Genomic DNA, 27859 nt, shown 5'->3' on the forward strand with positions numbered 1-27859 from the left:
AGCGGCCAGTGGGGCAGCCATCGCGCGGTCCCCACGAGCCCCAGGGACAAGCCGCCGGGAGCAGGCGCCGCCCACCTGGATAGCGTCTTCGATGAAGACCACAGCCTGGTCCAAGCACAGATCCCGTCTGGCCACGGCACCTGCGGGCGGAGGGGACACGTAGGGTGAGGAGGGGGCTCGGGAGGCGCTCACCCGCTACAGGGCCACTGAGAGCAAGGCAAGAACCCGGCTGCATTCTTCCCAAGGCTCTGGAACGAGACGCCTCTCGCCTCTTGCCGGGCAGCGCGTGTGTGCACGCCCACAGGGCAGGACCCCCGAGGGCTGGGCCCCAGGTGGGGCAGGGTCTGAGCGTGGGCTCCGGGCCCAGAGGAGAAGCAGTCCCCACCCCCTGGGGTGGAGTGGCAGAGGGCACAAAGCAGCCAGTGAGACAGAACCAGGCTCAGGGGGCTCAGACCCCGCTTCCCCACCTACTGGCTCAAAGGCTGAGGGCTGTGGGCTTAAGCTCACTGTGCCCATCTCCCCCTGTCAAATGGGGGTGTTAACAGCCACACAGCTTGGCCCCCAGTGCAAGTGCAGGACTCCCCAGGGCCGGCCCGGCACACAGAACGTGCTCAGGGCCACCCTTCTGCCCCGTCCCACCACCGGCCTCCAGGTGACCTTTGTCAGGACGCTGCACCCCAGCTTACGCGACTGTAAGACGGGGCAGCGCTACCGGCCTACCCCCTCACCAAACAAGATCCCAGATTTAACACTCACACAGGAAGACGATATCTAGAAGCTTGAGGTGCTGCGTGACCCTCCATCAAATACTGAGCACTAAGAAGGACCTTCTGAGGCCATCGTGGCCCCCTGCTTGTGTCACGGGCCCACGGGGCCAGGCGACCGCAACCGAGCCACCCCGAGGGTGGGAGCCGAGGGAACCTTCACCAACCAGGGACTGGGGTCCTCGGGGCCAGGGAGGCTGCGGTGGTGCAGGTGCCTGACTACGAGGGGCCTTCAGGACAAGTCACGTGGCTCAAACCTCTGGTCTGTCACCTTGGCCTAGGGTTCTGCCCACCGCATGGTGGGCAGCTCTGCACAGAAGCCTGATGTAAAGGGCCAAGAAAGGCACGAGGAGCCGCAGCTCACAGGACAAAGGACCCCCCAGAGAGGCCCCAGAGAGGGTGCAGCCCAGGCCCCTGGGGGAGCAGAGCCCGCACACAGCCCCCAGCAGCTCCCAGATCCGGGCTTGGAAACGAGGTGAACGGGCCTGTCACCATTTCTGTTGAAGATTCTACTTTCACATCTGCCCTTGAGCCCAGCAGCTGCCCAAACCGCCCTTAACCGGTACCGAGAGATGCAGAGAGGCCGAGGCCAGAGGCGGGGGAGGCCGGGCACCTGGGCAGAGCTCCGGGCCCCTGCCCACTCTGCCTGCCAACCCCAGGGACGCAGCTGCCCCTGTCCTCAAGGCCCGGGGACCCACCGGGGATGTGGGGGACCCTGGACAGAGACGGGGGGCTGGACTCTGTCCTGTCTCTGCCATCACCTTGCTGTGTCACCAGAACCAGCACCCTCCTCCGTCTGGGCCTCAGATTCCTCCCCTGGACGACCTCCATGCTCACGTGAGGCGCCGAAAAGTTCTCCCACGGAGGCTCTGAGGGTGGCGACTGCCTGCTTCCCCTGGAAGCGTCCCGGGAACGCCGTGATGTGAAGGCACCCTGTTTTGTTCCCTGCTGTACCCACAGAGGCCAGGACAGCGTGGGGCTCGGCACACAGCAGCCCCCAAGTCCCACTGATCGACTGAGTGAACAGCCGACGGGAGCCTGGGAGGGCAGGGTGGTCTGAGGGGCCGCAAGAGGCCCCGTGTCACCAAATCCCCGGGTGAGGATGGAACTCAGCCTGGAGAGATCCAAGGAGACAAGCTTCCTGGATAAGCAGAGACAGGCAGCCAGGGCCCCCAGAGCTCGCTCCAGGACCAGGACTGGGTGCGGCGGAAGGGGCTCCCTCTGGCCACCCGGCCCTCAAGGCACCAAACCTCAGGACACCCTGCTCTGCGGCCCCGACACCGGCCTCCCTTTCCCATCCTGCGGTGGCCGCTTTCCGTGGGTCCCCACTGCTCCAGGAGAAAGTCCACACTCTGCCCCCAGCCCGGCAGCTCAGGCGCACACCCCGCCCACCTGCCCGCCTCCTCCCCTGCTGCTTCCTCCACCATGCGCCCTCTGTGCCACTCACCCGAACTTGGCTCCGCCAAGGCCAAGCTCTCCAAAGCCTCCCAGGCTGTCAGCCCTACCAGGAGCACTGTCCCCCAGCTTGGCGTCTAGGGACTCATTGCCTCAGGTGGCGATCAGCTGTCAGCACCCCCCCACCACTGTAGAATGTCGCAGCACAGAGGACATGGGGCCTCAAACACCTCAGCCCTGCGCTGGTCCCCCTGCCCCAAGCCTGCCCTCCCCAACATCCCAGAATAAACCCCCCTCCCCCTCTGGCTCCAGCCCCTGCCCACTCCCCACTACCTGGGTGGGGTCCTGACCAGCTGCCTCTGTGACCCTGGACAAGCCCCTTAACCTCTCTGCGCCTCAGTTCCTGCGGGCCCTACACAACAGGACTGATGGGCAGGCTGAATGGGTTACTGTAGCTAAAGTGCATGCACAGTAAGCTCTTCATAAACATTTGCTATTATTGTTATTCTCAAAGCCCCTTCTATGGCACAGCGACCCCTTGTCCTCTGACTTTTCCATAACCAGTAAGAGGGTAATTCCCTGACCAGGACCAGGAAGAGAAAACGACTACCCCCACCCTGTGGTCACGGCCCATGAGGTGGGGCTGGGTCTGGACCTGACCACCGGGCCCACTGGGGTCCAGGGGGCACCCAGCAGCAGCCCTCCCCCACCCTTGTCGGTAGGAGAGTCCAGCTAGCTGCGGACAGGCGGACCCTGAGCTCAGGGCCCCATCCAGGAGCCCCGCACAGGAGCTGGGCAGAAACTGAATGAGGCTCTGCAGAGCCTGGCTGGACAGCCTGACCAGGGAAATCCAGAACACAGAGTGTCCTGTCCATGTTCTCAGAAGCCCCCACCAAGGCCACGGCGTCGGGACAAAAAGCCGTCCCCAGGGTCCCCCCTCACCAGCCACGCTGCCTGCCCCGGCTCCTGTCTCTAGCGTGGGTCTCATCTGCCCTCCATGCTCTCTCCCGGGGCTGGACCTGCAGTGATCACGGTTCTCCGCCCAGAATGGCCATCAGCACTGACGCGCACCAGCTCTGCCACCCGGCCGGGCACCTGGACTCTCTCTGAATCCTCACAACGCCCCGACCACCCCCCTTTTATTGAGACTCAGAAAGGTTAGCCAACCTGCCAAGGTCACACAGCCGGGAAGTGGTCACACAGCCGACGCAAAGGCTGCATCCCCTGAATGCCACCATGTCCAGGACCCCCGGAGATTTGGCACCGACTGGACGGAGAACTTTCCCAGGACAGCCTCTGAGATGGGCAGGTGGGCATGTTTTCCGTCTCCTGCCAGGGACCCGCCCCAATAATCCCAGGACAGGCACACACTGCGGACCCCTCCCCAACAGAGGAGGAAAGTGAGCCCAGAGACAGAAGGTGGCCCGGAAGGAGCACCCAGTGTGGGTGGCTGAGACAGATCCCAGGTCTATGTTCTTGGACAGGTCCTGGACACTCTCTGGGCCTCAGTTTCTCCCTCTGCAAAACGAGGCTGAGGCCCTTCCATCCCTAACCCAGCACCCAGTGCCCTTGGGGTCTGCCAGGGACAGAAGGACTTCACCCTCCCCGCCCTCCCTGGGATTCAGCAATCTCTCTGCGGGTAAACAGGAAGAGCAGGATGGAGCTGCAGAGAAGGAAGGAAGGAAGGGGCCCCGGTCTGGGGAGGCCTGCCCCAAGCCGACGCTGAAGGAGGAGCCTCACAATTCACTCCCAGCTGGGTTCGAATCCCACCTCGGCCACTTCCTGGCTGTGTGACCTTGGGTAGGGGAACGCCCCTCTCTGTGCCTCACTTTCCCCCGTAAGAACTGGGGAAAACGGAAGTGCTTCCTCCTAGGAATCACCAAGGCGATCCACGGAAAGCACGAGGGCCTGGGCGCACCGAGGGGGCTGCAGGGGGCTGGCTGCCCCTGGGCTGAGCGAGGCGTCTCAGCCCGACCGGTCGGGGCCAGGGCGCGACCCCGCAGAACCTGGCTGAAGCCCGCGCCCTGGCCGGGGCCGGGGTCCGCACGGCGCAGCCGTCCCGCCCTCGGGAAGGCGGCTCCCTGGCGCGCAGCGCCGCCCGGGTCCGCTCGGACCCCGGCCCGGGGAGCGGGGCGCGCCCGCAGGGACAGCAGTGACGCGGTACGGGCCGGCGGGACCTCCACGCGCCACCCCTGCGCGGCCCGACCCCTCCCCAGGCCGCGGCTCACCAGGGCCGACTTGGACGCTGTGACAGGAGGGTACGCCCACCGGGGAATCGCGGCCACTGCCGCCGCGGGTCCGGCTCAGAAGGGGCTCCGATTCCTCCCTGGGGTCCGCCATGGGGTCACAGCCCGCCACCCGGACCTCACAGAAGCACAAGACGCGAGCGCCGAGCTCCACTGCGCAGGCGCAATGTCCCCGCCCCCGGGGTTCGGGAGGAGGCGGGGACAGCCCTGTGATGTACGGGACGCTCCTTCCTACCAGCCAGTGAAGACGGAGATCTTGCTCTTGGAGGCGGGGGCTGAGCCGACCGCGCCTCCTGGTGGGTGGGGCTCAGCTTCCTTCCATCAGGGAGGGGCTCTAAGGACCCTCCTAGGGCTGGAAGGAAGGCCTTCTCAAAGGGTGGTCCCCGGCCAGCTCCGTCAGCATCACGTGGACACGGATTAGAAATGCACATTCTTGGGCCCCCTCAGACCCGCTGAATCGGAAACTCGGGGCAGGGCCCAGGAATCTGTGTTTTGCATGTGACTTTTGGGTACATGGGAGTGACGCCAAAGGTCATCCCCCAAAATGGAATTTGAATTTACCCTCTGATAATGAAATTAGGGAGGTTAAGTATAATTGAGGGTAAAGTTTATAATGACAAATGACACATTTGAAAAAAATATTTACACTATATGTAAAAAGTATTTCCAACATTAATATGTAAAGAGCTTTTTTTCTATTGCTGCAGTGACACATTACCACAAATTTAGCTTAAAACGACTCCCATTTATTATCTCTAAGTCCTGGAGGTCAGATGTCCAGTGGCTGGGCAGGGTTCTCATCTCAAGGCCTCAGGAGGCCAAAGTCAAGGTTTCAGCCCACCTGGGCTAGGCTCATCCAGGTGGGTGGCAGATTCGCTGCCATGCGGCTAGGACTGAGGTACCCATTTCTTCTCTTTTTTATAAATTTATGTATTGTATTTATTTATTTTTGGCTGCGTTGGGTCTTCGTTGCTGCGCACAGGCTTTCTCTAGTTGCGGCGAGCGGGGGCTACTCTTCGTTGCAGCACACGGGCTTCTCCTTGCAGTGGCCTCTCTTGTTGTGGAGCACGGGCTCTAGGTGCATGAACTTCAGTAGTTCTGGCGTGTGGGCTCAGTAGTTGTGGTGCACAGGCTTAAGTTGCTCCATGGCATGTGGGATCTTCCTGGACCTGGGCTCAAACCCGTGTCCCCGGAAGTGACAGGTGGATTCTTAACCACTGCAGCACCAGGGAAGCCCTGAGGTACCCATTTCTTGCTGGATGTTGGCTGGGGGTCATTCTCGGCTCCTAGAGGCCACTGCATTCCTTTATTTATGGCCCCCTCCATCATCGGAGCCAGGAAGAGAGCACTGAATCCTCCCATGCTTTGAATGAGATGCTTCGAGATGCAGCAAGGTGCTTCCAATCCTTCTGACCTCCCCCTCTGCAGCATCTCTTTGCATTTAAGGGCTCATGTGATTACACTGGACATATGGGATAATCCAGGATAATCTCCTTAGTTTAAAATTAGCTGATTAGTACCCTTAATTACATCTGCAAAATCTCTTTTGCCATCTAACTGACCATAACCACAAGCATGATGGGGAAGGGGAGGTCATGGGGCCCATAATTCTGCCTCCCATAGAGCTCTTAAAAATCAGTAAGAGATTATAAAGCAGAAACTAACACACCATTGTAAAGCAATTATACTCCAATAAAGATGTTAAAAAAGAGAGAAAAAAATCAGTAAGAGGGACCTCCCTGGTGGTTAAGAATCCACCTGCCAATGCAGGGGACGCAGGTTCGAGCCCTGGTCCGGGAACTAAGATGCCGCGGGGCAACTAAGCCCGCCCGCCACAACTACGGAGCCCACGCGCTCTGGAGCCCGGGCACCACAACTAGAGAAGCCTGCATGCCACAACGAAGTTCCTGCGTGCCACAACTAAAAGACCTGAGGCAGCCAAATAAATCAATTAATTTTTTAAAAAATCAGTGAGAAAAAGACTAAATTCCCCCTAGGTGGGAAAGGGGCAAAGGGTAAGAACCAGAAGTACACAAAAGAAGAAATATGAATAATGAATGCTCGAAGCAAAGCTCCACCTCGTTAGAATACAGGCATGCAAATTAAAATAACAATGAAATCCTTGAGCCCATCACTTGGCAAGTATTTAAAAGATGATACAGCTCTGAAGGGCAAGAGTGTGGTTATCCCAGGAGGGTAGAGAGAAATCACAGGATGCGTTCATGGGTTTGTTCTTTTCTTAAACAGTCTGCATGCATTTTAAAACCTAGAAAAGCCTCCCGCCCTGTCTCCATCTTGGAATTGGGAGGAAGAGGGAGAGGGACACTGGGACGAGACCGGGGCTGTGGTGAGGAGAGAGGCCGAGACTGAGAAGAGGAGAGGGGCAGAGGGCATCGGGACCGCCCTCAGCTACAATCTTTCAGCTGTCCTCGGGAGAGAGAAAGGGAAAGTGTGGGGGCCGCGGCGGGAGTGGGAGCTCTCACCCTCGGACTCTGGCATGAGAGGGGCTGTGCCGTCGGAAGTCCTCGGGGTAGGCCCCCTATCAGTGGCCAAAGACCTGGGGCTCAGTCCCCTCCATCCCGAATTTCCGGGCTTGACCCCACGCCTCTCAAATATCCGGGTCTCAGCTCCTGAGATTCCAGATATCTGGGACTCCTCTGTAAACCTGGGGCTCTGTTTCACAGGATTTCAAATATCTGGGGTTCAGGACACTGCGTGCACCAGTATCCGGGGTTCATTCCCCACGAGTTCAAATATCAGATTCGGCCTCCCCCCCGTTCAGATATCTGGGGTTCAGACCCCACAATCAGAAATCTGGGATTCAGCAACTGGCGCCCTCGAGGAGGAGGAGGAGGAGGAGGAGGAGGACAGGACGGCGAGGTCAGACCAGGTTGTCACCCCCTCCCCTCCAGGGAAAGCTTCCCGCCGGCCCCTCAGGAAGGGGCGGGAGGATGGTGGAAGAGGTGGCAAGGGGAAAGCTCTCCTTGTTCCTCTCCCTGCTTGGCAGAGCCGATGGTGGACCCCAGGAGAAAGTGGAGGCTCTGGGCACCAGAGTGACCCCTGCCAGGTCAAGCCCCACTCTCAGGGCCCCCAGGGGCCACCATGCCGGGCCAGGAGCCTGAAGGACCCCGACATGGCTGAGCTCTACTTCAAGGACGACCCAGAAAACTCTTCTCTGACCTCGGGGAAATTGGCCATGGCAGCTCTAGAGCCGTGTACTTTGCCCGGGATGTCCAGAGTAGTGAGGTGGTGGCCATCAGGAAGGTGTCCTACAGTGGGAAGCAGTCACATGAGAAACGGCAGGACGTCATCAAGGAGGTGCGGTTCCTGCAGAGTTCCGGCATCCCGATGCCATTCAGTACCGGGGCTGTTACCTGAGGAAGCACATGGCTTGCGTATCGCCTGGGCTCAGCTTCTGACCTTCTAGAGGTGCACAAGAAGCCCCTTCAGGAGGTGGGGATTGCAGCTGTGAACCACGGGGCCCTTCATGGCCTGGCTTATGTGCACTCCCACAGCGTGATCCGTAGGGATGTGAGGCTGGAAACATCCTGCTGTCAGAGCCAGGCTTGGTGAAACTGGGGCACTTCGGCTCTGCATCCGTCATGGCACCTGCCAACTCCTTCGCGGGCACCCCGTACTGGATGGCTCCAGAAGTGATCCTGGCAATGGATGAGGGGGCAGTACGATGGCAAGGTGGACGTCTCGGTCCTTAGGCATAACCCGCACCGAGCTGGCGGAATGGAAACCATCGCTGTTTCACATGAATGCGATGAGTGCCTTACACCACACTGCACACAGCGAGTCCCCCGCGCTCCAGTCAGGACACTGGTCTGAGTACTTCCGGAATTTTGTCGACTCCTGCCTTCAGAAAATCCCTCAAGACAGACCAACCTCAGAGGTTCTTCTGAAGCACCACTTTGTGCTCTGGGAGCAGCCACCCGCAGTCATCACGGACTTAATCCAGAGGACCAAGAATGCTGTTCGGGAGCTAGGCAACCTGCAGAACCGCAAGATGAAGAAGATGCGGCTGCGAGAGGCGCCCAGTGGCCCTGGCGCTGAGGCCCCAGAGGAGGAGGAGGAGGAGGAGGCCGAGCCCTACATGCAGCGGGCCAAGACACGGGCCGGTCTAGGAGCCCTCCAGCCAGGGCAGCTCAGTCAACAGCCTGGCAGACACCTCTGGCAAGGAGGCACAAGGCCCTGAAGCCCGGGAGACGGCCGCGATGCAGGAGGGCGAGCGGGCCGTCATCTCCCACGGCTCCATCATCCACCGGCTGCCGGGCTCTGACAGCCTCCGTGACGACCCCTGCCCGCCAGAGGTGACCCCGGGCCCTCTCCAGCCACCTGCAGCCCCGGGTCCCACACCCACCACCTCTTCTGCCTGCCGACGGGGCTGCTGCCGCAGCCGGGACCGCTCTGCCACCACCGGTACTGCCTGCCGGGTCAGCCGTCAGACCCAACAGCGTGAGCAGGGCTGAGCCCTGCGGGAGCAGCTGTAGGCAGAGGCGACAACAGCACCAGAAACAGCTGCCGGCGTTGGCGCTGAGGTTGAGGGTTAAGCCTCAGGAGCGGGAGCTCGAGGGGCAGCGCGCTGGCTTTGGGGCTGAGGCCAAAAAGCTGTCAGGGCAGCGCCAGGCTACCGGTGAGAAGGCGGCGCGAGCTGCCCAGGCTGAGGAGGGTAAGTTCCAGCGCACGTCCTCGGGCAGCAGAAGAGGCAGCTGGCCGCCCTGCCGGAGGCGCAGAAGCGAACCTACAAGCTTCGGAAGGAGCCGCTGAAGGAGGTGAGATAGGCTGCAGCGGTGGGTGGGGTTGATGGAGGGTCAGGCGGCCCTGCCCTCCTGGCTGTCCCGCTGCCCTTTCCTAGGAGCTCCAGGAGAAGCCCAGCACACCCAAGCGGGAGAAGGCCAGGTGGTTTTGCGGCAGAAGGAGCAGCTATAGCAGTGCCAGGCGGAGGAGGAGGCTGGGCAGCGGCGGCGGCAGCGCCAGTACTTTGAGCTGCAGTGTTGCCAGTACAAGCGCGAGGTGCTGCCGGCTCGTCACAGCCTGGACCAGGACCTGCTTCGAGAGGTAGGCCACCCCCTCCCCTGTTCCCCTCCCAGATCCCAGACACCTACATCCTTTTCCACTTGCCTCACTTGTGGTTGCCTTTCCCCTCTGCCCTCATTCGTGTTACGGCTCGGCTTCTTTTCAACACCTCTTTCGCTTCTCGTGCCCACCAGACCCTGCTAGAGTTCCCAGGCCCGCCAGGAGCTTGGCTCTCTTTCACCTCTCACCCGCACCCCGCATCTCCCCACCCTCGGCTCCCTCTGCCGAGGAGTCCTGGGGCTCTCACTTCCTTGACGCCAACAAGGCTTTCGGACCAGTTTCTGGGCCCTGCCTCTCTTTTGCCTCAGGACTTGAACAAGAAACAGACACAGAAGGACTTGGAGCATGCATTGCTGCTATGGCAGCATGAGGCCCCACGGGAGCCGAAGCTACGGCAGCTCCAGGCCGTACAGCGCACACGGGCTGCGCTCACCCGCCTGCAGCAGCAGACGGAGCTGGGCAACCAGCTGGAGTACAGTAAGCGGCGTGAGCAAGACCGCGGCAGAGCACGCGGCCCAGGTTCGCCAGCAGCCCGAGAGCCTCAAAGTACGTGCAGGCCAGTGTTCTGCGGGCCTCCCGCTCCCTGCTCCTGGGGCTCTGGGACCACCTAACACAGGCACCCTTAAAGAAGAGCAGCCCTGCTCATCTGGCCAGGAGGCAGACCAAAGAATCCTGGGAGGGCTTCCCTGGTGGCGCAGTGGTTGAGAATCTGCCTGCCAATGCAGGGGACACGGGTTCGAGCCCTGGTCCGGGAAGATCCCACATGCCGCAGAGCAACTAAGCCCGTGCGCCACAACTACTGAGCTTGCGCTCTAGAGCCCACGAGCCACAACTACTGAAGCCCGTGCACCTAGAGCCTGTGCTCCGCAACAAGAGAAGCCACCGCAATGAGAAGCCCACACACCGCAATGAAGAGTAGCCCCCGCTCGCCGCGACTAGAGAAAGCCTGCATGCAGCAACGAAGACCCAACGCAGCCAAAAATAAAATAAAATAAGTAAATTTTTTAAAAAAGGAGAAGAATCCTGGGAGAGGAGGAGGAAGCAGTTCCAGAGAGGAGGATTCTGGGGAAAGAAGGGGCTGCCTTGGAGCCAGGAGAGCAGAGGATGTTGGGGAAAGAGTCAGGAGCCCCTAGTCCCAGCCCACAAAAACAGAGTTTGGCTGATGAGGGAGTTTGGGGGCCACCTGAGGAGGAGATGGAGGAGCTTAGAGGTCCGTCCCAGGCACCCCAGGATGGAATGTCTGGTGAGGGACAGCCATCTCCAGGCTCCCTCGGGGTCCTAAACGGAGCCCCCTCCTCCTCTTCCTCCTCCTCCTCAGGGACTGGGGCCACTGTTGGACCCTGGACCCAGCCAAGCTCAAACTCCTCATCCAAGAGGCTACCATCCTCCTTCCCCTGCAACCTCCATCCCCCAGATGCCTCCTGGCCCACAGCGCTCTGTGGCTGGCTTTTTTTTTGCTTAACATTTTGTCTGAGAGAGCCATCTCTTCTGTTGTGTGTATCAATAGTTCATTCTTTTTTTATTGCTCTATATAAATATGCCACAATTTGTCCATTTTAATGACAATGGTCATTTGAGTTCTTTCCAGTTTTGAACTTTTGTAAATAAAGCTACTGGAAGCTTAAAAAAAAAAAAAAAAAAAAAACAGACATCCCTCCCGGACCCCCTCCCACACATCTGAGGCCCAGGCCTACTAGCCAGCTCCCTGGACTCCTGTCCCATGGCCTCTCGGCTGGACTCTCCTTTGCGGTGGGGTCCTCCTCCGGCCTCCTGCCCTGCAACTTCTACTGACGCTCCCACTGCTGGCAGCCGGGGGGGGTGGCCTGCAGGCAGCCCTGCTGGCCCTCGAGGTGGGGGGCTCCTATCTACTTCTTTGTACAGCTCTGCCCCTGCCCACCACCGTCTATTCCTACTCCTGGCTCAGGGCACCGCACTGGGGGCCATCCTCAGTCTGAGCTGGCGCCGAGGCCTCATGGGTGTCCCTCTGGGCCTTGGGGCTGCCTGGTTCCTAGCCTGGCCAGGCCTGGCTCTACCTCTGGCAGCTGTGGCAGCTGGGGGCAAATGGGTGCGGCGGCAGGGCCCCCGGATGCGCCGGGGCATCTCTCGACTCTGGTTGCGCGCTCTGCTGCGTCTGTCGCCCATGACCTTCAGGGCCCTACGGGGCCGGGGGGTACCTGGGCCTATTCGCACTCTACCCCAAGACCAACAAGGACGGATGGCTTCTGCAGCCGTCTGCCTGTCCCTGGGCCCCGGCGGGGTAATCATCTCACTGCCCAACACCCACTAGCCCTGTTGGCAAAGTTTTGGGCCCCGTGCAAGGGCTGGAACTGGCTCCTGGCACAGGCCAGCCAGGGTTTAGCCACCCGCCTGCGCCCCTGGGCCATCCACACACTGGCCAGTTGGCCGTGAGCGGCCCAGCCGTATACCCCCGCTGCTACCAAGCAACGCAGCCAGCGCCGGCTAAGCGCCCCTGCTTCGCACCAGGCACCACCAGGGACTCTAGCTGCGCCGAGATCCCGAGCCCGCCAGGGGCCCTGCCTCCCTGCAGGTGACCAACTCTAGCTCCTCCCCAGCCCAAATCTAGAGCGCTGAAAATGCGCTTTATCTCCCACTACTCAGTGAAGCTTCTCCAGTCCCAGTGCTCTCCTCCCCTTCACCACTCCTTCCTCGGGAGGCTTCCCCACCTCGCCCCTAGCCCTTTGGGCCTCTAGACAGGCAGCGTCCTCTGCCGTGGAGCCCAGAGATTATATTTGGGGGTTCTCCTGATGCTCCCCCCCCCACCCTAAGTTATTGCTGTTCTCCCCCCATGTGCGCCCATTCTCACCCTCATCGACTCAGTCCCAGGGCCAGGGGTGGCAGTGGGTGGGAAGAGTCATGTGTTGTTTTTTTTTCTCTCTCTTTGGTTTTGTTTTTCTGTCTCCCTTCCAACGTTTCCCCCACCAAAAAAAAGAAAAAAGACAAACGCAAATAAAATACCTGAGCAGAACTGTAAAAAAAAAATAAATTAAATAAATAAATAAAACCTAGAAAAAAGTAAGACATTTTTGTTCTGAAAAAGGAAATAATAGATGCACACAGCCCTTTGCAAACATGGCCCATCCCCCAAGGACTTGTCTTTACTGCAATTAAAGAATTCCTTTGATGTTCGTACAGACTCATGAGGCCTGAGTGGAATGCCGTGCTGTGTAAGCATTTACACGGACTTTATGGAGTCAGTCAAGGCTGGTTTGGATGCAGGTGGGGTTACCAGAAGGAGTGCTCATAAAAGGGGAGAGAGAAACAAGGTTTCTCAGTTGCCAGTGTATGCCCCTGTACAACCAAACGGACCCTGGGGTGCAGACAGATGGCTTCTGCGCCATGTCTACTACTAGCTTTCAGTAAGTAAGTCAGCCTCGCGCTTGGAGGTGCCCGTGGGGAGAGAAAGGGCTGGCGGGGCCCTCTGGGTGGCCGGGTCCTCACGACAGCCTGGTGGTCCCATGTGTGAGTCTCCTGGAGCCCAGGGCACCGACTGAGGGGGACAGGGCCAAGGAAGCAGAGCTGGCCTGGGAGTGAAACCAGAGGGGCACCAGCCTGGCCTCGATGTGACCTCAGGCAAGTCACAGCCCCTCTGCGTGCCTCAGTTTCCTCTTCTGTGAAGTGGGATCATAACAAACCCAAGACCGCTGTGAGGCATGAAGGGGATGGCACTGGCCCTCAGGACTCTCTGGGCATATACAGCCCCCCCCTAGCGGCAATGTCACCTCTGCTGAGGTCCAGCCCCCGGGTGAGCTGCCTGCTCAAGGTCCAGCCGCTCTGTGAGGTTGACCAGGAGGCATCACTCAGCCAGTCCTGCCCAGCAAGTGTCTACTGAGCACCTACTGCGTGCCAGACGCCAGTCTGGGTGCTGGGATACAGCAGTGAACAAAACAGGTGCTTTGGGATGCCGGCATCCTGACTCTGCTACTTCTTTTCCTAGGCTGGTCCAGCTCTGAGGCCGCAGGCATGTCATGCCCCTCTCTGAGCCTGTTTCCCCATCTGTAAAGTGGGGGGAGAATTACACCAGCCTCACACGGCTGTTGGGAGGATACAAACAAGGTGACACATGTCAGGCGCTGGGCAGAGGGAGGCACTCGGTGACAGAGGCCAGCTGGCCCTCGGAGCTCCTCGTCTGTCTGGTCCGGTGGAGGACACAGACGGAACTGGGAAAGGGGATGCTGTGACAGGCTTGGAGGAAGGGACGCAGACTCAGTGGGCTCTGGCCACACCCCCCAAAAGGCCATGGGATGGAGAAACTGAGACCAGAGGTGACAAAGGCTCTGCCAACGTCTCCCCTTGTCTGTGGCTGACGTTGGATGAGGTCACCAGGCCTCCTCCCAGCTCTGCCCATGGGTCTTTCTGGTGCCCCAGACCAGGAGGCAGGCCTGCAGGAAACCCGGGGTGTGACAGTGACATCACCTGACACCCCTACCCCCATCTTCCTCTCTCCTTCCCCTTCCTCCCGTGGACCTACTGTCCCTCCTCCTCAGCCCACAGGGAGGTGACGGCCACGGCCAGAAGCTGCCCTAGGGACTTCCCTGGCGGTCCAGTGGTTAGGACTCTGTGCTCTCACGGCCGAGGGCGTGGGTTCAATCCCTGGTCGGGGAACTAAGATCCCACAAGCCGCGTGGTGTGGCCAAAAAAAATTTTTTTAATAAAATAAAATTAAAAAAAAAAAAAAAAGAAGCTGTCCTAGAACCAGGGTTCCCAGATCCTCGGTCCCCTCAACACACTGGACACTGGGCAACAGCAAAGAGGCCACAGAGCCGCTCCTCCCGCCTTGGGGATGCTACACTCTGCGTAGGCTGTGGAAGGGGGCGGTAACCAGGGTGATCTCCTGTGCAGCCTCAGCCCCGTCAGCAGAGCAGAGCTCAGCCTGGGAGGAGGCAGCCCTTGCTGCACCCTGTAGACAGCTGCACCCAGACACAACCCAGAATCATCTCTGAACACACCTGCTGTGGCGTCAGTGACCCTCCCGTCAATATCTCAGTGCTCACGGGACTTCAGTCAGTCATCTTCTTCCTCCTCCTGATTTCTGCCGCCCCACACCCATCTGTACGTTTATTTATCTTATCGGTCTCTTCAAACTGATTTAAATGGATTGCTTTTCCCTGCTTAGTGTCATTGCAAGCAATAAATGTCCCAAACCCAATTTCACGTGCTACTTATGTTTTTCCTAAGACACATTCAATGAAATCTTTGTATTGGTTATCTATGGCTGCATAACAAGTAACCCCAAAACATTATGGTTTAAAATGACATTTGCTGTCTCCCAGTTTCTCCCAGACTGGAATCCGAATACAGCTTAGCTGGATGGCTGCCTGTGTCTCTCCAGGCTGCAGTCAAGGTGTGGCAGGGGCTGCAGGCACCTCCAGGGACCGGGCTCACTCAGCCCCATGGCCTCTCCATAAGGCAGCTCACAACAGGGCAGCCGGCTTCATCGGAACAAGAAAGTGAGAAAAGTCGGAGAGGGCTAATGCGATGCAAATCACGGTCCTCTAGAACCTAATCTTGGAAGCAACATCCATCACTCCTGCAATGGGGCAGTCGCAGAGCCGCTGGTTTACAAAGCAGATGAGAAAGGGCATCCTTGGCACAAACTCTGTTCCCTGCCCTGCGCCCAGGCAAGGAAACAGACCTGAGATTCATAAGGGGCCAGCGTCGTCCTGTCTCCTGCCACCCCCTACCCCACACACACCGTAAATGAACGAGGAATCCACCCACCACCCCCCGCAGCTGCCTTTCCAGCGTGGCTCTTGTGGTCCTTGTCCCCCGGAACCTGCAGTGGACGAAGATGTCCTCTTGGTGGGGACACTGGCTTTGAGTCAGCCTGCACATCCTTCATGCCATACCAGGGCCACTGTTGGCGGCTCGCAGCATCAACAGAGAGCTTTCTCTCCCAAGATACCCGCCCGCAGGACGCACCAAACGTGGTTCGAACGACAGAGATGCCCCCACAGCTCCCAAATGCTGGCCCCCAGCAGTGTTATTTTGGGCAACTTGCCAACCGTGTTGGCACATTTCTGCATCGTTTCATAGGGTTATAGGGTTAGAGGCTGCCAGGGCGTGGAGGAGGCCCCAGAGGGGCCCAAACGTCTTCCCAGCCTGGGCCCATGACCGTCAGAGGTCGGGCACCCTGGGCCTGCTTCTGACGCTTTTTGATCTCATCCATTGCCTTCCTGGTCAGTTCAGGCCAACGCCCACCATGGGGCTGGGTCTCCTCTGTCACCTGCAGGAGCAGAAAACATGTGCCCATGGTTTATGTGCCCATAAAGCCAACGTAGCTTTATGGTTTAATTCATTCACTCACTCATTCATCCGCGCATCTATCGAGGGCCTCCTGCATGCCAGGGACTGGCCTAGGTACTACCGAATAAGACAAAAGATGCTCCTCGTAACAGTTTCAAATGATTTCTAAAAGCACATGGAAAAAAAAATTTAAATCACCCGTCCTCATGGTTACAAGGGAAAATCATGGGCCTGGAATCATGCAGATCTGAATTCATATCCCTGCCCACGACCACCTTCCTGGGCTCGGGCAGCCCCACCCCCTTGCTGAGCCAAGGTCTCTGCCTGCATAAAACGCGGATAACGATGGCGGCAACTCCCATCTGCAGCGACAAGGGACACGCAACAGGGCCTCAGACCCTGTTCCTCCTCTCCTGCCCCCTCCCTTCTATACCATCTCTGGGAGAAACATGACGCAGTGTTTTAAGATCACCAAGAACTCTCAAGTCCCTTGTCACACTTCAGCCTTGAAATGACCACCACGATTAGGGCAGCGACGATCCTCCTGTTGCACTTGGGGAAACTGAGGCTGAGAGAGGCCACGTGCTTTGTCCACAGTCACACAGCGAGTGAGGGACACAGTGGACATCAAGCCTGCCCAAGCGTGGGAAGAGAGTACGTCGGCTGAGCACGGGGCCAAAAGCAGGGGCGTTGGTGAGCAAGACCTCGTCTGTGCCCTGGGGACCAACCCCTGGGAAAACCAGATCCTTCCCAGGCAGGGCACAGGCCACACTGGCTATTTTGAGTTCTCCCACACATGACACAAGCAACAGGAATCTGGGGACACCCGGATCACTGGTCGCATCGGGAACCGAGCTGCTCGGGTGGCGGCCAAGGGAAGGGCTGAGGGTGACAAGGGTCTGCGGGGCAGGGGCTGGAGAGCAGAGCCCAGATGCCTTCAGGGCTGGGGTACCTGCTGGAGAGAAGGCCCGTGGGGAGCTGGAGTGAGAGCCTGGGAGAGGCGGGGGCCGTGTCAGGCTGGGGAGGAATCTGGGGCCTTTCCAGGTCAGGCAGGCACACCCGTGTCCTCCTGGGCTGGGATCCTGAGACAAGGTTTGAGCAGTGTGTGTGGGTGGCAATCCCAGAAACAGGTCAGGGAAGGGAAGGAAGCCATAGAAGTTGCCCCATCAACCCGTAGCAGCCAGGCTCCGTCCCCGGGGGGACCTCAGAGAAGAAACCTCAGGGTGTCCCCACCGCCTCGGGGCGAGGAAGCCTAGGTGCTCCCCCAACTCCCCTGCGACAAGGCCATTGGCTGGAGCCATTCCTAGGATGTGAGTTTCCCAGCGCGGAAAGGCACAGGTGCTGGCGGGAGGGTATCGTTGGCCTGGCCTGGATCCGTGGGTCCACAGCGCTACCCAGCCGGCACCAAAAGCATCCACTGAGACAAGGCTGGGCGGAGCTCAGACCATCCCACTCGGGGCGCCCTATTCACCCAGCACCCCGGTGCACCCAGCCCTGGCCACGCACCGAGGCACAGCCAGGAGCACAGAGTCAGGGCCTCCCTCTCGGAGCCCGTGTCTCATCAAAGAGACCAAAAGTGAGAAGAGCACCACAGGGAAATGAAAAGCATACACTGGATTCGTGCACGAAGGGAGTGAGGGACGGATAAACAGAATGTGGCAGATCCATACAAGGGCATATTATTCAGCCATAAAAAGGAATGAGGGGGCTTCCCTGGTGGCGCAGTGGTTGAGAATCCGCCTCCTAATGCAGGGGACACGGGTTCGAGCCCTGGTCTGGGAGGATCCCACATGCCGCGGAGCAACTGGGCCCGTGAGCCACAACTACTGAGCCTGCGCGTCTGGAGCCTGTGCTCCGCAACAAGAGAGGCCACGATATTGAGAGGCCCGCGCACCGCGATGAAGAGTGGCCCCCGCTCGCCACAACTAGAGAAAGCCCTCGCACAGAAACGAAGACCCAATATAGCCAAAAATAAGATAAATAAAAATAAATTAAAAACTAATTCCTTAAAAAAAAAAAGGAATGAGGTGCTGAATCTTGACGGTAATTATGCTAAGTGGAAGAATCAGATACAAAAGGCCACATAATGTAGGATTCCATTAATACGAAGTGTCCAAAAGAGGTAGATCCACGGAGACAGAAGGCAGGTTGGTGGTGGCCAGGGCCTGGGGGAGGGGAGGGTCGGAGAGACTGCTGAGGGGTACGAGGTTTCTTCTCTGGGTGATTAGAGTGTTCTGAAGTTAGAGAGTGGTGATGGTTGCACAACCTGGTGAATATACTGAAAATCATTGAATTTTATACTTTAAAGGGGTGAAGTTTATAGTAAGAGAATTCATTAAATCTCGATCCTAAAAAGCACACCCGGGGACTTCCCTGGCGGCTCAGTGGTTAAGACTCCACGCTTCCACTGCAGGGGGCCCGAGTTCGATCCCTGGTTGGGGAACTAAGATCCCACATGCTGTATGGCATGGCCAAAAAAAAAAAAGGAATAAATAAAATTTTTTTAAATGAAAAACACACACAGAGGGGTCCTCTTTACGTGAGATGGTCAGGGAGGGCCTCTGGGAGGAGGTGACATTTTAGCTGAGGTCTGAAGGGTGAGGAGGAGCTGGCCATGGGGCAGGGCAGGAGGGGGCATGGCGTGTAGCGGGAGTGACGGGGGGCTGAGGGCAGTGAGCTTGAGGGGAGGGGGCCGAGGTGCGGGGAGGGGGCGGCAGCAGACCCCATAGGGTTTGGTATCTGTGCTGAGGGGTAGCTCATTCTGACAGCAGCTGGAGGCAGCTGGAGGGTCTCAAGCTTGGGAGAGAAACATGATGGGATTTATGCTTTTAAAGTGTGGTGGCTGGACTAGAGGGGACAGGAGAACCCCCGCAGGAGACCACATGCCTCCGGGGAATCCCTTGGGACTGGGGCTTACCCAGTACAAACCAGTTCTCACCCCCATGCCCTAAGAGGGACTGTGGGTGGGGACACTTTGCTCTGTTGTGGCCATTTGTATCCTGCAGTATCTTTTTTTTTTTTTTTTAACATCTTTATTGGAGTATAATTGCTTTACAATGGTGTGTTAGTTTCTGCTTTATAACAAAGTAAATCAGTTATACATATACATCTGTTCCCATATCTCTTCCCTCTTGCATCTCCCTCCCTCCCACCCTCCCTATCCCACCCCTCTAGGTGGTCACAAAGCACAGAGCTGATCTCCCTGTGCTATGCTGTTGCTTCCCACTAGCTATCTATTTTACGTTTGGTAGTGTATATATGTCCACGCCACTCTCTCACCTTGTCACGTCTTACCCTTCCCCCTCCCCATATCCTCAAGTCCATTCTCTAGTAGGTCTGTGTCTTTATTCCCGTCTTACTACTAGGTTGTTCATGACCTTTTTTTTTTTTTTTTCCTTAGATTCCATACATACGTGTTAGCATACGGTATTTGTTTTTCTCTTTCTGACTTACTTCACTCTGTATGACAAACTCTAACTCCATCCACCTCACTACAAATAACTCAATTTTGTTTCTTTTTATGGCTGAGTAATTTTCCATTGTATATATGTGCCACATCTCCTTTATCCATTCATCCAATGATGGACATTTAGGTTGCTTCCGTGTCCTGGCTATTGTAAATAGAGCTGCAATGAACATTTTGGTACATGACTCTTTTTGAATTATGGTTTTCTCAGGGTATATGCCCAGTAGTGGGATTGCTGGGTCGTATGGTAGTTCTATTTTTAGTTTTTTAAGGAACCTCCATACTGTTCTTCATAGTGGCTGTATCAATTTACATTCCCACCAACAGTGCAAGAGGGTTCCCTTTTCTCCACACCCTCTCCAGCATTTATTGTTTACAGATTTTCTGATGATGGCCATTCTGACCAGTGTGAGGTGATACCTCAATGTAGTTTTGATTTGCATTTCTCTAATGATTAGTGATGTTGAGCATTCTTTCATGTGTTTGTTGGCAATCTGTATATCTTCTTTGGAGAAATGTCTATTTAGGTCTTCTGCCCATTTTTGGATTGGGTTGTTTGTTTTTTTGTTATTGAGCTGCATGAGCTGCTTGTAAATCTTGGAGATTAATCCTTTGTCAGTTGCTTCATTTGCAAATATTTTCTCCCATTCTGAGGGTTGTCTTTTGGTCTTGTTTGTGGTTTCCTTTGCTGTGCAAAAGCTTTGAAGTTTCATTAGGTCCCATTTGTTTATTTTTGTTTTTATTTCCATTTCTCTAGGAGGTGGGTCAAAAAGGATCTTGCTGTGAAAAGGCACCCTTGCCCTGAGATGATAAACCCCAGGGTGTGGGAGAAAAGGCCACAGCACAGAAAAGGGGCTGAGCGGGCGACCGCCTCGGGCCGCAGGGAAGGTGAGAGCGCGGCAGCAGGGCAGGGACGGAGGCAGACCCCGGGGCCGCCTGGAAGGCAACGCAGACTTTGAGCTTGCTGCCCGGCCAGCTGCTCAGGCTCCTCGGGGCGGGGAAGGGGGTTTGGTGGAAGCACGGGCCCAAGGGGCAGAGTCCACCAGCACCAGGAAACCTGACGGGGAGTGACTGGTGGTCTTCCGGGCTGGGGACGGCGGTCCTGCCAAGGATCGAAGCCAGGCCAGCGGATCTGGCAGGTCACAGTCAAGGTTTGTTCTGAGGGCGGAGGGGAAGTCCCCACACGACTCAGGAACACGTGAGTTCCTCAGAGAGCCAGCGACGTCCCAGCAGCTGGAACAGGGAAGCATCTTGGAGAAGGATGTCAAGGGAACTTCACTGCCCTTCAGAGCTGGCTGAGGGAGCCACACTGGACCCATTCATCCCTCATCAAGTGTCTTCTGTGTGCCAAGTCCTGGCAGGGCTTCATGGGAAGGCTTCCTGGAGGAGGTGACATTTGAACTGGGCCCTGAAGGATAGTGGGAGTTTTCCAAGGAACAGCAGGTAGAGAGAACACTCGAGCACAGACCTAGAGGTTGGAAAGGGCCTGCACCAACCAGGGAACCGAGCAGCCCTTGCCTGGGCAGGGGTTGGAAAGTTGGGGGGACTCTTCCAGGAGGGGGGTAAACCTGGGGTCTCTCTGCCAGGAGCCCCCTCGAGCTGGGCCGAGCTAGGATGGGCCAGCGACTCCCTACCTGGTTGATTCCTTTGACTCTCCCGGCTTTGCCTGTCCACCTGCCCCCCATCCCTCAGACCCTTCCCCAGGTGGGGATGCAGGTGGCACGGTGAGCACAGAGGTGAGGGGACCCCACACTTCTGCTGGGAGGGATTTGGTACAGTTCAGAGCCAAGAGGGCGTGCATTCACCTCGGCAACGGCTCCCACCATCTCAGGGAGAGGCCACTTTGCTGACCCCCTTGTAGGGAATCCCACCGCGGAAAGAGGCGTTAAAGACAGGCAGTCACGCCCTCCCTATGGTCAGGGAAACCACCAGCACATAGGGTGCATTCTCAGGGTGGAGGCTGCAGCCCCGGGACGGGACCCAGGGCTTGTGCATGAGCTGGAATTCAGTCGCACTTGCCCTCTCAGCCAAGTGCACCAAGGACATGTGACCCAAGGACAGTGCACGGTGGCCCCGCTTGCAGCTCTCTCTGCCAGGCCTCAAGGTCTGGTGACAGGGGCCTGGAAAGGCCCAGATCCCCATAGGTGTCATGCTCTGCTCTTTGGTACTGCTTGTTTCTATTGACAAACAGCCCACCTCGAGTTGCCATCAAGCCTGGGACTTTCAGAACAGACACTTCTGCTGCTATTTCATGCTATTTCAAGAGAGCTTGAAGGCAGTTTGGGGAAGTTGGAAGAGTGATGCATCTTTTTTGATCTCTCCAAATTCCCCTATAAAAATGGACAGAGCACCTAGGATAGCAAAACCCAAAACTCATGGGTTGCAGCCAGGATGGAACTAGACGGCCAGGTGGCCACGGCAGGCAAGGAGGTGGAGACGAATCCCCAACAGGTGCAAGAGCCACGTGGTGTCAGCCTCTGCAAGAGAAGACGGGGAGGCAAGTCAACGGGGCTCTGACGGTCCTGAGAACTGAGGACCCCCCACCCCAGTTGCCAACAGTTCTCACTGCAAAGCGTGGTGGTCCCATCTGAGAGCAGACGTCAGTACCTCACGTGCAGGCTTCTATCTGTGGTGACTGCAGGAGGACAGCAGTGAGGTCACACGGTGCTGGGGCAGTCTGGACCCTGAACCCACGACCAAGTTATTAAAGTACCAGAAAACTTCCATGACTGCCCTTCAAAAGCCCACATCTCTTGTAATCACAGGGTCAAGGTTTTAGAAAACCAGACCCAAACTCTGACCCCGTGGGGTCAGCTCGGCCGTTTGAAATCGTGGCCACACGGGTTCCTTGGGGTGAAGTTAGGGTATCGATGAGAAAGAGGGGAACCCCAAACATTGGAACGGATCCCATTTGGAAAGATTGTGGTACTGCTGGACCTCCAAATCCCTCAGACACTCTGTTGCCTGCAGAAGCCGTCCCAAGTCCCCCCTCCATCACTCCTAAGGGAGACGCTTCCTCTAGGGCCTGCCACCACGTCTTGCTTCTGGATCTGAACTTGAATCGCAGGAGCAGGGGTATAAAATCTGACCCAGGGGGACTTCCCTGGCGGTCCAGTGGTTAGGACTCCTCACTTTCACTGCCGAGGGCACGGGTTCAATCCCTGGTCGGGAACTAAGATCCCGCAAGCTGCATGGCACAGCCAAAAAAAAAAATCTGACCCAGGAAGATGTACTGCATACAACAAAAGAAATGACAGGCATTACCAGTTTCCATTGACAGAAACCTCGGGAATAAGCACGGCAATGGCCCTGCGGGTGTCAGACCAGCATGGAAGAAACGTAATGTTTTCTGATACGGATGCAATCGCCCATCCCAGACTCAAAGTGTTAACCCAGAGCTGGGCGTGGCTCTAATAGAATGCTCATGTCATTGACTGAAGTCTGGACCCAGCGGTGGCTCCTCTTTTTTTTCTCCAAAATCAAAATTTAACTTTTTTTTTTAATTGAAAGAAAGATTCTTTAAATTCTACGGTGCTTTACAATTTTCAAAAATTTCACACACATACTCAGCCATAAAAAAGAACGAAGTAATGCCATTTGCAGCAACATGGATGCAAATAGAGATTACCATACTAAGTGAAGTCAGTCAGAAAGACAAAGACAAATACCATATGATATCACTTATATGTGGAATCTAAAATATGGCACAAATGAACCTATCTACAAAACAGAAACAGACTCACAGACATAGAGAACAGACTTGTGGCTGCCAAGGGGGAAAGGGGGAGGGAGAGGGAGGGACTGGGAGTTTGGGGTTAGCAGATGCAAACTATTACATTTAGAATGGATAAACAACAAGGTCCTAATGTATAGCACAGGGAACTATATCCAATCTCCTGGGATAAACCATAATGGAAAAGAATATTTAAAAAGAATGTATATATGTGTATAACTGAGTCACTTTGCTGTACAGCAGAGATTGGAACAACACTGTAAATCAACTATACTTCAATTCAAAAAATTGAAAAAAAATTTCACACACATGGTTTCATATAATCTCATAATAACCCTTTCCGTCCCCATCCCCTATGTTGCCCCTCCCCCCAACCCTCTCCCCACTGGTAATCACTAGTTTGTTCTCTATCTCTGTGAGTCTGCTTCTTTTTTGTTTCATTCACTAGTTTGTTGTATTTTTTTAGATTCCACATATAGGTGATATCGTACAGTATTTGTTTTTGTCTGGCTTATTTCTCTTAGTATAATGCCTTCCAAGTCCATCCACGTTTCTGCAAATGGCAAAATTCCGGTGGTTTTTTTTTTTTTTTAATGGCTGAGTAGTATACATTGTATGTATATACCACACCTTCTTTATCCATTCATCTGTTGATGGACGCTTAGGTTGCTTCTGTACCTTGGCTATTGTAAATAACGCTGCTGTGAACATTGGGGTGCGTGTATCTTTTTGAATTAGTGTTCTTCTTTTTTTCAGATATATTCCCAGGAGTGGAATTGCTGGGTCATATGGTAGTTCTATTTTTGGTTTTCCACAGTGGCTGCACCAATTTACATTCAGTGGTGGCCCATTTGAGATGGAGATGAGATTATGGGATTCCCTTGGTAAACTGTAAAGGACAGTTTTTTAACTTTGGCACTTTTGATATTTGGGACGAGATAATTCTTTTTTGGGGGGGGAGGCTCTTAGGGGGGGTGCTTAGTGGCATCCCTGGTCCACTAGATGCTAGCAACACACCCTTCCCAGTTGTAACAACCAAAAATGTCTCTAGACATTGCTAAATGTCCCCAGGTTGGCAGGCGGTGTGTGGTAGCAAAATCCTCCCTAATTGAGAACACCTGCTGTAGAGAAAGTTCTCCAAAGACTTGGGGAAATAGGAATATTGGAGTAGATTCATTATATACAACCCACTCGCCCATGCCCTAACCATGCCCCAAGAGGGCCCTTCACCAAAGCTTTGCGAAATACAGTGGGGAGGGGAACACAGCACGTGGAAAGTCTTCGTGGCTGTTCTCTGCGGGCTAGGAATGACCTTGGGAGACGCTGCCATTGAAACAGCCTTCCTGAATTCCATGAGGATGAAGGAATCCCAACACAGCAGGGGCCAAGGAGACAAGAAGGGTGTAGTTACCATCATGGAAACATGAATAACCAGAGTAGCCCTTTGGTAGTGGCTAATTGCTCAGGAAGTACCTGGGACTGAAATGTTTGGTTTAACCCCATAAAATTGGTGATAGGCAACCATTTTTGACCTGAACTACCATTTAACATGGTTCAGACTCATAAAGGAGCAGCTAACTGAGATTTACTTGATTGGAATAAGCAAAGAAAACCCTCTAGATCTGATTCACAGGACAACAAACTGACCCACCATATCGATGACATCTGGCAGATTGGACCCAATGAGCCAGAAATATAAACCCCCCAGAAATCTTGGTCAGACACATGCATGTCAGGGGGTGGGAACTGATCCCCACAAAATGCAATGAAATTTCTAGAAGGACAATGGTCTGGGGCGTGTTGAGATAACCTCGCCAAAAGAAAATACAAGTTGCTAGACCAGCAAGCTCTTACTGCTAGGAAAGTCCCACAATGCCTGGTGAGCCTCTTTAGATTTTGGACACAACATACATCTTATAAAGTGTGCTCATCCAACTGGTCTACCTGTAAGGCTGCCTGTGACCTGTAAGGCAGGTGTGAGTAGATGCTAGGACAAGAGAAGGCTCTGGGATGCGTCCAGGATGCAGCGAAAGTTATTCTGCAGCTCAGACCAAATGACCCAGCAGAGCTGATGGAACGTGAGGTGTCAGGAGATGGGGGGATTCTGTGGGAAGTCTTTAGCAGGCTCCTACTGGGGTATTGCAGCACAGACCGTTCAAATTTTGGAGCAAAGCACATCCTCTTCTGAAAAGAACGCTTCTCCTTTTGAGAAGACAGTTCCTGGCTTGCCTCTGGGCCCTAATAGAGACTAAACGTGTGAACAGAGGTTGCAAAGTCACCATCGATCTGAGCTGCCCATCCTGAACTAGGTGTTACCCAACCCAGCAAGATAGACACTGAGATGCCCACCACGGCACTCCACGGTCAAGGGGAAGTGAGACACAGCGGATCAGACCTGAAGGCACAAGTCATTGCAGAAGCAGATGTTAGACTCCCATGGTACCTCCTCTGCTGTGTCAGCCCCTCTCCCTCCATCCACGCAAATGATCTCCCGGGAGTTCCTTAGGACCAGTTGACCGGAAGAAAGACTTCAGGCCTGCACGATAAGCTGGCATCGTCTGAGGGTGGAGAGCTGAAGCTCTGCAGCTCCAGGGAGGTGGTCCTGAAGGGTCTGGGGCCAAATTTTCAGACATGTGCCTGGTTGTCCCTTTTACCTGGAAAGAGAGAGGGTCAGAGGTATGGGTCTACACTGAGACGTCGGTAGGGCCTAATGGATGGTCAGGGACCCAAAAGGAACAGGCTTAGGGGACCTCCCTGGTGGTCCAGTGGTTAGGACTCCACGCTTCCACTGCAGGGGGCATGGGTTCGATCCCTGGTCAGGGAGCTAAGATCCTGCGTGCCGCACGGCGCAACCAAAAAATAAAAAGAAAGAAAAGAAAGGAACAGGATTGGATGATTGGTCACAGGAGGTCAGGAGAAGAGGCCTGAGGGAGAACCTCTCGGAGTAGGCGCAAGGTAGCCAGATAGAGATTAACATCCCATGTAAATACCCACCAGAGGCCAACTTCACAGAGGAGGCTCAGTGTCATCAGATGGACAAGATGACCTGTCTGATGGCATCAGCCAGCCTGTGTCCCCAGCTACCCTGCTTTGCATGGGCTCAGCAACCCAAGCTTCCCTACTCCAAAGCTGACCCAGCTCAGTCACTGCTGCGAGCCCGGGTACCCCCGGGGGACACCATTCCCCAGGGGACAGCCAGCCACCTGGTTGTGGGTTGATTTCACTGGACCACTTCCATCATGAAAGGGACAGTGATTTGATTTTCCTGGAATTATGACTTTGCTCTGAACATGAATTTGCCTTCCCTGCCTGGAAGTCTTCTGCCAAAGCCACCACCCATGGACATACGGAATCTCCTTGGTCATTATTACACCCCACAACGCTGCTTCTCACCAAGGAGCTCATTTCTCTACAAATGAAGGCGCATCACCAGGCTTGAGCCCACTGGCTCCTCGGTCTCACCATGTTCCCCATCGTCCTAAGCATCTTTGAATGAAGGGATGGCCTTTTAATGGCTGGGTGATGATCCTGTGCTGTTTCTAGGATACGGCCTAGGCTCTGAACCAAGAAACGAAGAAGGGGGTTATTGTACCCGCTGGCATGACTGGTCCTGGTTCAGAGGGGGAATGCAGTGGAGAGACTATGCCCGGAGTCCAGAAGATTTTCTGGGGCTCTAGGCACGCGGGGTTCAGTAGTTGTGGCGCACGGGCTTAGTTGCTCCCTAGCGCGTGGGATCTTCCCGGACCAGGGCTCGAACCCATGTTCCCAGCATTGTCAGGCAGATTCTTAATCCCTGCACCACCAGGGAAGTCCCATGCATCTCCGTTTTTGGAGAGAGGATTAGTGTGTCTTTGGTTGAACAGGGGAAAATGGGGTTCTGTTAGGTATAGAAAGATATTATTGTTTTCTTTTTTTTTCATTGGAGTATGATTGCTTTACAACATTGTGTTAGTTTCTGCTGTACGACAAAGTGAATCAGCTATATGTATACGTATATCCCCCCCCTCTTGAGTCTCCTTCCCACCCCCTCCCCGTCCCACCCCTCTAAGTCATCACAGAGCACTGAGCTGAGCTCCCTGTGCTATACAGCTGCTTCCCACTAGCTATCTATTTTACACACGGTAGTGTATACGTGTCAGTGCTACTCTCTCAGTTCATCCCACCCTCTCCTCCCCCCCACTGTGTCCACAAGTCCATTCTCTACATCTGCGTCTCTTCTCCTGCGCTGGAAATAGGTTCATCAGTACCATTTTTCTAGATTCCACACACATGTGATAATATATGATATTTGTTTTTCTCTTTCTGACTTACTTCACTCTGCATGACAGACTCTAGGTTCATCCACATCACTACAAATGACCCAGTTTCATTCCTAGAAAGACATTATTTTTTCTTTATTTAAAAGTGAAGTGAAGGGACCCCCTCACACCCATTAGGATGGCTACTGTGAAAAAAGTATAGAAAATAACCGGTGTTGGTGAGGGTGTGGAGAAATTGGAACTTTTGTGCACTGTTGATGGGAATGTAAAATGGGGAATGAAAACAGTTTGATGGTTCCTCAAAAAAATTAGAAAGAAAACAACCGTACGATCCAGAAATTCTGATTCTGGGTACAACCCCAGAAGAACTGAAAGCAAGGTCTCAAAGAGGGATTTGCAACCGAAACACAGAAGCAACCCAAGTGTCCATCAACGGATGAATGGATAAACAAAATGTGGTCCATCGGTACAATGGAATATCATTCAGCCTTAAAAAGGAAGGAAATTCTGACACATGCTACCATATGGATGAAGCTTGAGGGCATTATGCTCAGTGAAACAAGCCAGTTGCAAAAGGACAAATACTGTGTGATTCCACTCAAAGGAGGTCCCTAGAGTCATCACATTGATAGAGACAGAAAGTAGGATGG

At 55.3% G+C, this 27859-nt stretch overlaps 1 protein-coding gene and 1 pseudogene across 10 annotated transcripts in view; one reads left to right on the top strand and one right to left on the bottom strand.

Moving 5' to 3' along the window:
- Positions 1–4578, bottom strand: part of TPCN2 (two pore segment channel 2) — a 31634-nt gene extending 27056 nt beyond the window's left edge. For 7 of the 9 annotated variants that reach the window (XR_014231631.1, XR_014231632.1, XR_014231633.1 and 4 more), the window contains exons 1-2: positions 4388–4578; positions 76–140 (exon numbers count right to left, since the gene is read on the bottom strand). Coding sequence is in view for 5 of the 9 variants with exons in the window: in XM_082342561.1 (XP_082198687.1) it covers positions 76–140; positions 4388–4499 (177 nt within the window). In the remaining 4 variants the exon portion in view is untranslated. The remainder of the gene's footprint in view (positions 1–75; positions 141–4387) is intronic. The other 2 variants (XM_082342564.1, XM_082342563.1) reach the window with 2 other exon arrangements.
- Positions 4579–6892: 2314 nt separating this feature from the next.
- On the top strand, positions 6893–13010 carry LOC309605881 (serine/threonine-protein kinase TAO2-like; annotated as a pseudogene). The gene is made up of 4 exons (XR_014249623.1): positions 6893–9183; positions 9267–9469; positions 9796–10183; positions 11108–13010. The product of XR_014249623.1 is annotated as a serine/threonine-protein kinase TAO2-like (transcript).
- The last annotated feature ends 14849 nt before the right edge of the window (positions 13011–27859 follow it).

This window comes from Balaenoptera borealis, assembly GCF_965194805.1.
Source record: "Balaenoptera borealis genome assembly, chromosome: 11".
Taxonomy (NCBI): domain Eukaryota; kingdom Metazoa; phylum Chordata; class Mammalia; order Artiodactyla; family Balaenopteridae; genus Balaenoptera; species Balaenoptera borealis.